Source organism: Triticum aestivum, chromosome 3D, assembly GCF_018294505.1.
Source record: "Triticum aestivum cultivar Chinese Spring chromosome 3D, IWGSC CS RefSeq v2.1, whole genome shotgun sequence".
Lineage (NCBI taxonomy): Eukaryota > Viridiplantae > Streptophyta > Magnoliopsida > Poales > Poaceae > Triticum > Triticum aestivum.
This window is the reverse complement of record NC_057802.1, coordinates 3,390,033-3,402,042: the sequence shown is the minus strand read 5'-3', so window position 1 is coordinate 3,402,042 and position 12,010 is coordinate 3,390,033. Positions and strand designations below refer to the sequence as shown.

At 45.7% G+C, this 12,010-nt stretch overlaps 1 protein-coding gene and 1 long non-coding RNA gene across 2 annotated transcripts; one reads left to right on the top strand and one right to left on the bottom strand.

Moving 5' to 3' along the window:
• Positions 1-3,376: 3,376 nt before the first annotated feature.
• On the top strand, positions 3,377-5,858 carry LOC123076760 (flavin-containing monooxygenase FMO GS-OX-like 8). Its single transcript, XM_044498873.1, has 4 exons — positions 3,377-4,248; positions 4,325-4,560; positions 4,838-5,248; positions 5,450-5,858. Exons 1-4 carry the CDS (start codon positions 3,669-3,671, stop codon positions 5,771-5,773), a joined length of 1,551 nt encoding a protein of 516 aa, XP_044354808.1. The 5' UTR covers positions 3,377-3,668; the 3' UTR covers positions 5,774-5,858.
• Positions 5,859-6,567: 709 nt separating this feature from the next.
• On the bottom strand, positions 6,568-8,624 carry LOC123076761 (uncharacterized). The gene is made up of 4 exons (XR_006436262.1): positions 8,329-8,624; positions 7,954-8,244; positions 7,694-7,851; positions 6,568-6,960 (listed from the first exon to the last, which is right to left on the bottom strand). It is a non-coding gene; the product is annotated as an uncharacterized lncRNA (long non-coding RNA).
• Positions 8,625-12,010: the final 3,386 nt, after the last annotated feature.

The following is a 12,010-nucleotide window of genomic DNA, read 5'->3' as shown; positions in this document are numbered from 1 at the left end:
GCGGTAAACCAAATTTGATGAATGCTTGCTTATCTAGTATGTTGATGGATGCGATGGATCAAGTTTTCATCGTGTCTTAAGTGCACGATGGTTATGTTTTACCCCCTTTTTGTGCTTCATAAAATGTGAGTGTCGGTGTCCTGGCCAAGGGGGTCCTTGACATGTCGGTTTCCAACCTAGGATGTTTCTCTGGGCCACTTTGGGTGGCCCATGGCGGATTACATGAAGATTCCGAAAGACTTGGAGTACAATCCGAGCCGTGGAGGACTCTGCCTCCACCGACATAGCCGACCTAGTTACGTAAACCCTAGGACTCCCGGTATGTTATATAAGCCGGGTCAGTTTCGTCGTAGATCACATACAATATCTCGGTACTTTACCTATACTGTATACACACTCCAACGCAGTAAACACAAGCAAGGCGTAGGGTATATATTATCTCCTACGGAGAGCTCAAACCTAGGTAAACCCTTGCTCAAGTTGCCATCCTGCCAAGTCGCCTAGTTCGGATACCCTACCGACGGCTTTATTAGCTCTGACGGTGAGCACTCATATGCTGTAATAATATTGGTGGTGATTAACCGGCCAGGAATGAAGGTTGGTTGTTCCCCAGAAGTTATCACAAGCACGATTCACTTAAAAAGGTTATCTTTAACTTTGGAAGCAATGTTATAGAGCACATTGAAATGGCTAATGGGGAGAAACTAAGTGAGAAGAGTTGGACTGAGCACCTTCGCCCTTCGGGATCGGGACTAACGTTGTATGGTTGATTAACTTCCCACTTTTAGCTGACAGGCAGCAACCTTAGTGGGCTGGCTAGTTAGGCCTTTTCTTTTTTCCCTTCTAAATCTAGATCAATCCCTCTATCTCCTAATAGCTCATGATATAGGTGCCCCAAAATTTTTGAGGTTATGTGCCATCCTCATCGACAAGCCTGCATTCACACCAAGCATTGGCCATCCTTTTGTATCTGAACTTTTTGTGAGGTTAATATAGGCACCAATAAGCTACACTCATTTTTACTGAGGTTAGTATAGGCACCAATAAGCTATATTCCTTTTTACCGGGGGCACTGGAAGAATCACCCTTGTGGCCCATTGCATGTTGCTATGTTCTAGGATGCGCACAACCAATTGTTTTTTCGATTGAAGCTCCCAATGTTCTTACAAACGGAAGAATGCGCCATGAGCTTGGCAATGTTTGAAATTCCGGCAACTGTGAGCATGACAACTACAAAACTTACCATACATACACACAAATATCGAGAAACCTAGATAATAGATTGGACAGCAAGACAATGCCTTCAATAACGATGCAACACTGATTCGACATTGTTGTCGGAACTCGCCAGTGAAAGCCAGAACACAAGTTACCTTGATAGTGCCCACCTATGGAACTCCACGACAACACCCCTCATAAAAATATGAAATGATGCGCAAGTACTGTCATTACAGATGAACTGTCGGCCGATCGACGCTAGCTAACTCTGGCCGCCAACACGTTGCTCATCTGCCACTGCTTCTGCCTGTGGAGTAGAAAGAAGCGGCCGCGAAGACGGTGGGTTGTTCTTGCAGTTAGGGCACCCCTCGTGGGGACGCTGGTTCTCTGTGGTGGGAGCCGGAGGTGACCGTGGTTGCCTTCCACCTGCACACAACGTAGTTCTACCCCTGATGTCCATTGATCACAGCAGAGCTTAGTGAGGATATGGACACGCTGATGCTTAATTACCTCCCTGGACAAGCTCAACGTTGGTTGCACACAGGATCAGCACTGCAACGACCATCGCCCAGCACCGGGCGGACGATGTGGAAGATGATGCTGCTGGCTTCAACATCTTTGATTAATAATTGACACTACTGTACCTTGTAGATCTATCTGTCTCGACTGTATGTGGATGTATGCTTGTCTATGAATATATAAGCATGTACTCTTAGTATGTAACCAACTTGTGCATGTATGAACGCATGCTCCGGCCAGACCCCAAAGGAGGCGATGCGTTTGGGGAGGAGAGGCAACAACGACTACTGCACCTCAACTGCACGTGCGTTTCCACGTCTGTAAGGCCTTGTACAATGCTGGGTGATTAGGAACGTGCTTAGAAAAATAAACAGGATTTTTCTGAAGCACGAGTGTCTATTTCTAAAGGAGAGACGTCTAATTAAGTGTCTATCCTATACAAATAAGCACTGGTGCTTGAGGAAAACCTGATTTATTTCTTTAAACACCTCCCCTAAGCACCTTGCATTGTACAAGGCCTAAGATTGTTTATTAAGAAAACCGCATGGCAACTCTCTCACGGCGCCAAGTCCAAACTGAAGCTGGCCATGGCCAGCTTGTACGCGTCCACAACAAGTATGCACCAACTTTAGAAGGATACGGCTGCCTAACCTTTGCAAATTATTCCAGCAACAAGTAGTAATCCCGGTCAGTACAGTTATTCTCCTGTGCAAACTGCAGTTAAAGGATAATTTCTTCTCAACACCATCATGCAGTGGTCACCAATCTACGCGGAAATGAACAAGTCCGTGCCACATGTAAGACTTATTTGAACTCATCATTAATTATCGCTCTCCTTGACTACATATTTGAACTTAAAAACGAATTTCACCACTGCCTTTAGTCAATTTGAGTCAAAATACGCAGCTATCTCACCGTTTTTCTAGATAGTCTTATACATTTTCCCTCTATTATTGCACTCGGCCTGCTTCTGCATATCCCATCCATATTTTGTCTTGTTTTTTTTCTTTTGAAAAGGAGGATGACCCCTGACCTCTTCATCTGGACGATGCATGCAGCCATTTTATTAATGGGAAACCCTTCCTATCAGACGAAAACACCAGACCAATTGTGCGTTGTCGATTTGTGTTCCATCCCACCGTCCTCATCTCCACAGAAACCCCATTCCAACCGCTCGTAATCGACGCATCCACCTGCCCCGTATCTGTCACCCTGTTCCTCCTCCCCCAAATCTCTCCTTGTTTCCAAACCCTCTTCGCCTCCGAGCTCACGAGCCACCACGCCACCATGTTCTCTCCGCCAGCGCCACCCAAAATTGACTAGACTTATTTGTTCCCGAAAAATCAGGAGATATTAAATCAGCCAGTAGTTAATAGCAATCCCACTTGATTAGCGCCCAGTTCTGGTAACAGCTCACGAGAGATGCATGGGGCCTTCGTACTTATCAACGACTGCAACGCTTCTAATCTTGCGGACAGGAAATGGTCTTATAGGAACCTAGGACGAGTAGTATGATCCCTAGCGGTTCACCGGGAAATAAACTGATAGTATTTTATATCTATTTCAGGAAAAGGGGCACTCTGTTGGGAAAATAATGCGGCCCGCGCTGTCTAGCCACATCCTTATAGTATTAGTTTTCGTTGCACGAGCAGCGCGTGTGTTGCTACAGCCAACCATTTTAGCAACATTATATAAGTTGGAGCAGGTAAAAGATGCTCCCTTTATGCAAAAGTATATATAATTGTCAATAATGCTAGTTATCTACCATCTGCTGCAACCACTATCTGAATGATGTGCAATTATTCGTCACAGTGGAGGTGGGTGGAGCACTGCTCGTCCCGGCCTGCCGGACTCCAACATGGTTACTTAAAGGACGTGAATATGCCACACAAAATTCACACCTCCCCCGCCGTGACTTCTTGCCGATCAACATGGATACGGCCTGCGGCAGCAAGCCCCCGCAGTCGAAGAAGGTGTGCGTCATCGGAGCCGGCATGGCCGGGCTGGCCGCGGCGCTCGAGCTGCGCCGGGAGGGCCACGACGTGACGGTGCTGGAGCAGAGCGGCGACATCGGCGGGCAGTGGCTGTACGACCCGAGGACCGACGCCGACGACGCGCTCGGCGTGGCGGCGCCGGTGAAGGTGCACAGCAGCATATACGCCTCGCTCCGGCTCATCAGCCCCCGGCAGACCACGGGCTTCACCGACTTCCCATTCTGCCCCAAGAGCGGCCGCGACGACCGCCGCTTCCCGGGCCACCGCGAGGTGCACCTGTACCTCAAGGACTTCTGCGACGCGTTCGGGCTCATGGAGGCCGTGAGGCTCAACACCAGGGTCCTGCGCGCCGCCATGACGCCGGCGCGTAAGTGGGCGGTGAGATCCATGGACCTCGGGCTCGGGGAGCGCGATGGTGCCAACGGGAAGGGGTTGGACGCGTATGTCGACGAGGTGTTCGACGCCGTCGTCGTCGCCACCGGCCACTACTCGCAGCCAAGATTGCCAATCATCAAAGGTAAGTAAAGCAATGCAAGCTCCACCCATGCATGTTCCCATAATCGTTTACTGTAAAGAAGAAGATGTACGTACAGGCATGGAGGCGTGGAGGGGGAGGCAGATGCACAGCCACTCTTATAGGGTGCCCGAGCCGTTCCGCGGCGAGGTTGTGGTGGTCGTCGGGTGCGGGGATAGCGGCAGAGACATCGCCATGGAGATCCGCGGCGTGGCCAAGGAGGTGTACATGGTCGCCGGGTCCATGGAGGCGGTCACCCCAGGCTTGTCCAAGGTGCTGGCCAAGCATAGCGCCAACCTCCATCTCCGACTTGAGGTACGTACACTACACTACACAAGCGGTCCCTCTCCACACACACGTAGAAGAGAACCAATAGTACATATAATAGTTTTGCTAAGTCTTTGTTACGTCTCAGTCTATGCTATATATCTTTCTTTGATTTTGCACACAGTCTTTCTTTGATTTTGCATGGAGATTCATAAAAAAAATTATTTTTAGTTTTTATTTTTCTTCTTACATACTGTATTATTTTTAAGTCTCAGTCGAATGAGATCTAGCTTATAATGCACCGTTCATCCTGGCCGGCCCGTAGGTGGAGCGTCTCTGTGAGGACGGGCGGGTGGCATTCAAGGACGGCGGTGGCTCCAGCTCCAGCATCGCCGCCGACACCGTCATCTACTGCACAGGGTATAACTACTCGTTCCCGTTCCTGGACACGGGCGGAGCGGTGGCCGTGGACGACAACCGCGTGGGCCCGCTGTTCGAGCACGTGTTCCCGCCGTCCCTGGCTCCGTCGCTCTCCTTCGTCGGCCTACTCAGGAAGGTATTCGCGCCTCGGTCCTTCGAGGCCCAGGCTCGCTGGGTGGCCCAGGTGCTGTCCGGCAGGAGGAAGCTGCCGACGGAGGAGGAGATGCTTCGGTCCGTGGAGGAGTTGTACCGCGCCAGGGAGATCGCCGGCGTGCCCAGCAAGTACACCCACGAGGTCCGCTCGCTCAAGTGCTCGGTATGTGTTACACTTTTATTAACAGTTTTGTTAAAGCACATCTAGATGTGCCATAAGTATTGCACATCTAAGTCATAGGTTGCATGCATGGATTGACGCAAAGGCCAGGGGTTTTCCTCCTTTTCAAAAACTATGACCACGCCGCCAAACTGCTGGTGCTGGATGGATTCGCTAACCATCGCTTCTTTGATTGGCATGCAGTACGTGGATGATTTCGGGGAGAAGTACTGCGACTTCCCTCGTCAGGAGAGGTGGCAGTACGAGCTGCTGAGGTCGACCGTGCACGACATGATGGACAAGTTCGAGACCTTCAGGGACGATTACCAGGACAGCAACTCCATCGGCAAGGCTGTGCAGGAGTGGCATCTCTCTTGTCTGCACAGCTCGTCCATGGCCGGTTCTGAGGTTTCGGGGGCCGGGGCGAAACGAGAAGCTGGTGCCTCTAAATACGAACATCAAAATGATATTTTTCATTGTGTAGACACATCAGTTTCAGCGGCAACAAATATGGATCAAAAAGAGTAGTGGGAATCACTAATGTTTTGTGTAAGAAAATTATTTAGACACTATCTTCAATGATCCGTAAATCCATCTGCACTCGTTTACAACAGTATCCTCTTCTTTTCTTGTCATTGCTGTGCTAGTAGCGATGCACAAGAGGAAGAAGATGAAGCAGCGCAGTTCCGTGTTTGGCCATGAGTACATCCACTACTAGATATCCCGTTTTAGCCGAGGGTCCAATTACCGTCGGATATGTAAGTTCACCGTCAGATACACTTATAACCGACGGTGAACCATCGGCCATCTCCCGTCGGCTATGCGTCGTCGGCCATTACATTAATAGCCGACGGTACTCTTAACTAATATCTTTTCCCACGGTATTAAGCCGACGGTGTGCCGTCGGATATGTTTAGGCCACGATTGGCTCGCACTAGCTTGACGACTCATATAGCCGACGGTGCCCCTTCAATTATTATTCTTCCGACAGTAACTGATTCCCGTCGGGTTTGTTATTAGTCAACTGTATGTTTGACCCGTCGGGGTTAATCATAACTAAGAGTAGAGCCAAACCGTCGATTAGTATGATTACCGACGGTGCATATAACCCTTCGGAGATTCCTTTAGTTGAGAGGCTGGCAAGCAACGCCAATTTACGAAGGCTCATCGTACGCATATTGTGTACCCAAGATGTTTGCTACGCTATAAGGCATAGTCACCCCGAGATCTTTTCTACGCTCCATAGGCAGTAGTGTGATACACCAAACTGCGTTTCAGAATATTGGCATATCAAATAGGTCTCAAGATTACACGACCATACATGACCCAAAAACATATATTATATTTTGCATATCTAAGAAAGTACTACAAGCCTAATGAGTTCCATACGATTTACATTAACCCTAGCGATCCATCTAGGGAATGTAGAATGCAAAACAAAATAGTAACTATGCATGATATAATGGTTCAGGCAATTTGCATAAGCTAAATTGCCCTCAATCTTCAAAACTTCGCTTTGTTGCGTGCCTTGAATAAGATTGTTAAACTAGTCACCATCATCGCCAGAGTTAGTATCTCATTCATCGCCATATGGATCATAATGTTTATCGCACGAGATATCCCCTGCCTTGATGTCATAGGTGTTATCGTCATCATCATTAATGGAATGATTATTATCATGACTCAGACCGCCTCCAATATTGCTTCCCACCCCCCTATAAAATGATAACTTGTAAGAGAGTGAAAAATGATGTAATGTACTGTAGTTAAATTCAATTGAGCCACAGGGAACAACTTTTATAGGGAAGCTACAGGGAATAAAATTAATTGTTCTATATTGTACTGGAGTATCCATGGACTAGGAACTCAGTGTACATCAGCATTTACTAGTGCTAGACCAGTGGTTCGCTCCTTTTCAAACCATGCATCCGGGGAATAGAAACTAAATGTAAATGGGAATAATACACAAATAAAACTAGTTCACTCGTTTGCACCTTTTATCCACAAACTTATATACTAGTAATTTTGACCTTTTAATATAGTTCCCTGGTACATGTGATAATTCGTTTTTAGTAATCAACTCTGCGATTTAGCAAAGAGGAATGATTTATGAACTTAAAGTAAATCCAGAAAGTTACTAAGTGAAATAGTTAAGTGCGGCACAACCATGGCAAGCTTTTTCATCATCCGAATATGCACATACTTTCTCATCTTACTTTGTTCCTGTATAACTAGTTGTACAAAGCGAAGCTGCTGCAACTACTACTACTACTCCCTAGTAGAATTTCCACCATAGTTGTGTGATTTGTGCAGTTTTGACATCTTAGCTCGCAAAGATTTGACATTAGAAATATATCAGACTAGACTAGCTGGGGATTGCAGCCTTAACTTGCGGAGTACTACAATACGGTAATTGGTAATGGAACTGAACAGAGGTGGTACACCTACCTGAAGTCGGCCATCTCACTGGATTGGATCTTTTTGGGCAGTGACTCGTAGAAAATTCTGAGAGGTTCCCTCTGTCAAATTTTTAAAAAAATCAGATGAATGAAAACATATATGTACTTTTTGGACAGTGACTCGTAGAAAATCCTGAGAGGTTCCCTCTGCCAAATAAAAAAAAAACAAATCAGATGAATGGAAACATAGATGTACTCTAACATGAACGAATTAAGAAGAGGGAGACGGATGTGATTCAGTTACGGTACCTTGGAAGGATCCAACTTCTAGCCGGGCAGGGAGAAGGCATTCTTGGCCGCTTGCCTGGTACATGGATTTGACATTGGATGAAGCTAGCGATATGGATCTCCCACCTCCTTTACCCTTCATGAGAAGGAGAACACAGCAGAATAGAACCCTTCAGCTTGCGTTGTCGCTCGGCCATCCACACGCGCCACCGCTCGACGAGCAGCCCGGTCCACAGCTCGCCCATCAGCCGCATCGCCGCTCCTTGCGCTGCTGCTCGCCATTGTCCGCCACTACTGCTAGCAGTACTGTTTCTGCAGAAAGAGAAGAAATAAGAGACCAAGGCGAGAGGAGAAAGATTTTCCCTTAAAGAGAGGAAAGAGGCACTGATCTAGCACCTTAGATCGCCGGGTGCTGCACGCCGCCGCCAGAACTGGTGACAGACGGGATCTGGCGGGGTGGACTTGATTTTTACGGGAGGATAGAAATGGGGGAGGTGAAAAACGTCTCCATCAGCCTCCAGCCATGGCTGTTGTGGAGTGGAGAGGGGAGGGGTGGAGCCGATCTGAAGCTAGTTCAGGTGGTGGGGGCGGTGAGGGGTGGAGGCGGATAAGGTGAGGGTTGGTCTGTGGCGGCGAGGTGAAGCTAGGCCACGACGACTAGCAAGGGGAGGTTCATAATTGCAACTGCGGTTCGTGGCTTCGTGCCGCGTGGGCTACATATTATTTTTTTTCGGCTCGCGCCAGCGTGGTTTGAAACTTTTAGCCGCCCGTGTAAACAGACTTCAGGTTTTCTTTTTCTTATAATTTGAACATTGATCAGATTAATATTTGATCAATTTAAAATTTTAAATACAATGCAGTAAATTCAATGTGATGATGAAATATACTTTGCAACATTTTAAACTCGTGTGATGTCAATTGTATCCATAATGCACATTTAGGTAAAGTTAATTTCGCAAATATTTATTTAAATTCTAAATGATAGAAAAAGAGTTTAGAAATTTGCAACAATCTAATAGAACCTGTATAATGTGGTCCCACATATGTAGAAATTAGTTGGAAGTTTCCAGATCAATATTTATGGTACACGCTTCCCAAATAATCTTTCCAATATTCAAAAGATTTGATAAAACCGTAACTATAGGTTTCATTGAAGGGGCACATCTTCAATGATGTCTCATATATTTCCAAGCATGCTATGAACATAACACTAACAATTTTCACATAAAAAAGATAACACCACCAAATATATATCTTTGTTATTTTAAAATAATATGGGACCCCAAATGTTTGAAAAAGTTTAGTGAGAAATAGTTTTGATGTAGTAACTTCGTATTTGCTTATAAAGATAATATCTCATCTTGACACTCTCACACTTACAAGCAACATGTATTCATAGATTTTTCAAACAGTGTTAGAAGTTCCGAACTGATGCACATAAGACGTCTCTTGGTGCTATCCATGCACGATGGATGATTCATTGGTGTGTTGTATTTTGGTTCCACCCTACGAAAACCATGTAATTAACTTTTATTCTTTTGGGCCATTTGTTCTTTACAAAAATCATATTTTGATTCTTAGATTTCTCACATAGGTCAACATTTTAATCCGAACAGTTGCACATATGACGTTTCTTGGTGCGATCCATGTATGGTGGATAACTCAATGATGTGTTGTATTTTGCCCCCCCCCCCCCCCCCCAAATGGACTGATCTGTTGTGCTGGACAAGGATAATGCACGACAAGGATCATACATACAGAATCGTATGCATAGCAGGACTCTTTTTTAATTTTGAAATGCAGAACTCATGTTTTCTATAATTCATGAGCTAAATTGCATTTAATAAAAACGTGGAGGATGTGGTCCTTCTAGATCACAAAGGTGCATTAAATAAATAAAAACATGAACATACACAGGAAGTTACAGAAGGACACATAACTACTAATAAAAAATAGCAAACTAGACCCTAGATTTTACAAAAAGGGCCCTAGAACATTGATGGAACGATCCAATATATACATGCATATCCTCATTGTCGTTGAGGATGACACCACTTGGGATGACAAGACCTCTGTGGCTCCATGACACAGACTCCGTGGAGAATCAGCGTTGCCTCCATTTTACCTCCTTAGTCGCGGGGGGGAGGGGGGATGAATGGGCATCCTTGGGCCAGCAGATGTGGTGGTGTCGTGGAACAGGACAACAACCGATCGCCGCAACAAACGCCTAGCCACTCCAAAGCAGCCATGGATGAACTCTATCCCGATATAGAATTCCATTTTTTTTCCCACATCATGAGCCACCAGCCACTGCTCGGACACGGCGACAACACACTCCACTTAGCCAAAACGCCATGTGCCACATGGTAATGACCCAACCTAGACTTATATATACAAGACTATGATGAGCATCTCCTTTATCTGTTCGTCAACTCCGTTAGATCAGATAAGGGATTGGGCCTCTTTCCTCTTGATACTTTGTGTAAGTGCACATTCTTTCAAACAAGTCTTTTTTTTTAAAACCATCATATCTGTATTTTTTGGACCAATTTTTTTCCCACCCTATTAAAGAAAAATAACATATCATGCACTTACAACATCAATGCTAGAACTAAATTGTTGGAAGTTTACTTTTATGAAAATTTTCTGGAATAAAACTATTGGTTGTTCCACATATTTATTGCAGTCGTCCATTGAAACATATCACTGAGGGTTAAATTCAACTGTTGGTTATTGTATACCCCGTCGGGTATTTAATCTAATAGGCGAGAGTGACGTATGCACCGTCGGTCATTTCTACTTGTAGCTCAGAGTTTTGTTTTAACCTTCGGCTATTAAATTTCACCGTCGGGTATTACATGTAATCTCCGTGGGTATAGCCAAAACCGTCGGATATTACAATGAACCATCGGGCATTAGGTTGGATAACCGAGAGTTGGGTTTTCCCCGTCAGATAATTTAGGACACCGTCGGTTATTAGTGGTCATACCCGTGCGTTGGCAATAACCGTTGGCCATTGCCTCCCCCGTCGGTTATTACTGTAATGACGGACGGACCGTCGGCTATTAGATTTCACCGTCGGAAATATGGGGATTTCTAGTAGTGATCCGGAGAGAACGGATTGAGGGGCATGATAGATTGGTGCGCAACTTTTCTGGTACTCCCACTGCTGGGGAAGCAGCAGCGCGGATTAAAGGCCTAGCAGTAGCGTGGCCCATCATGCTACTGCTACGGCACTACAACTAACTTTTACCAGTAGCGGGAGTTATGTGCCCGCACTACTGCAACTCAAACGTAGCAGTAGTGCGGGTCTCATCGGCGCTACTGTTACTGCTACACACTGCTCCCTACTGCTAATATTTTCTGTATTTTTTTCTGCTATGTAATTACTGCATGATTGCCTATGGTATTCCGGCTGACTACATTAATGATAATTTGGCGATGGCAGAAAGCACTTCTATCTTTTATGTCATACAATTTGCAAAGACTATGTCAGGAGTGTTTGGTCCAGAGTACTTGAGAGCACCCAATGCTCAGGACAGTCAAAGGCTTTCGAAGATGAACAAAGCCCGTGGGTTTCCAGGTATGCTTGGGTCTATCGATTGCATGTACTGAAAGTGGAATAATTGTCCGACAACATGGCATGGACAGTTTAGAGGATGCTCCAAGGATGCCACTATCACTCTTGATGTCGTTGCCCATAAGGAAACATGGATTTGGCATGCCTATTTTGCGATGCCGGGATCTTGTAATGACATCAATGTGCTCAACTAATCACCTCTTTTTGCCAAGTTAGCCAAGAAGAAGTGCCACCAGTGACCTTCGAAGCAAATGGCCTCACCTACAACTATGGATTCTATCTCGTGGATGAGATCTATCCGAAGTGAAGTAGTTTTGTGAAGCCAATCCAAACCCCCAAGGTAAGAAAGAATCTTATTTTCACAATGCTCAAGCGAGGGCTAGGAAAGATGTTGAGGGGCCATTTGGGATTTTGGAATCCCAATTTGCTAAAAAAATTAGAGTGAATTCCGGTTTTTACCCCCTAATTTAGCATTTTTTTTACATTAGTTACCCCATT

Excerpts from the sequence above, each read along its gene's own strand:
- LOC123076760 (XM_044498873.1), top strand. The coding sequence starts at position 3,669 with ATGGATACGGCCTGCGGCAGCAAGCCCCCGCAGTCGAAGAAGGTGTGC. Across the intron at positions 4,249-4,324 it reads AAGATTGCCAATCATCAAAG|GCATGGAGGCGTGGAGGGGG; the intron begins GTAAGTAAAGCA and ends ATGTACGTACAG. Across the intron at positions 4,561-4,837 it reads ACCTCCATCTCCGACTTGAG|GTGGAGCGTCTCTGTGAGGA; the intron begins GTACGTACACTA and ends GCCGGCCCGTAG.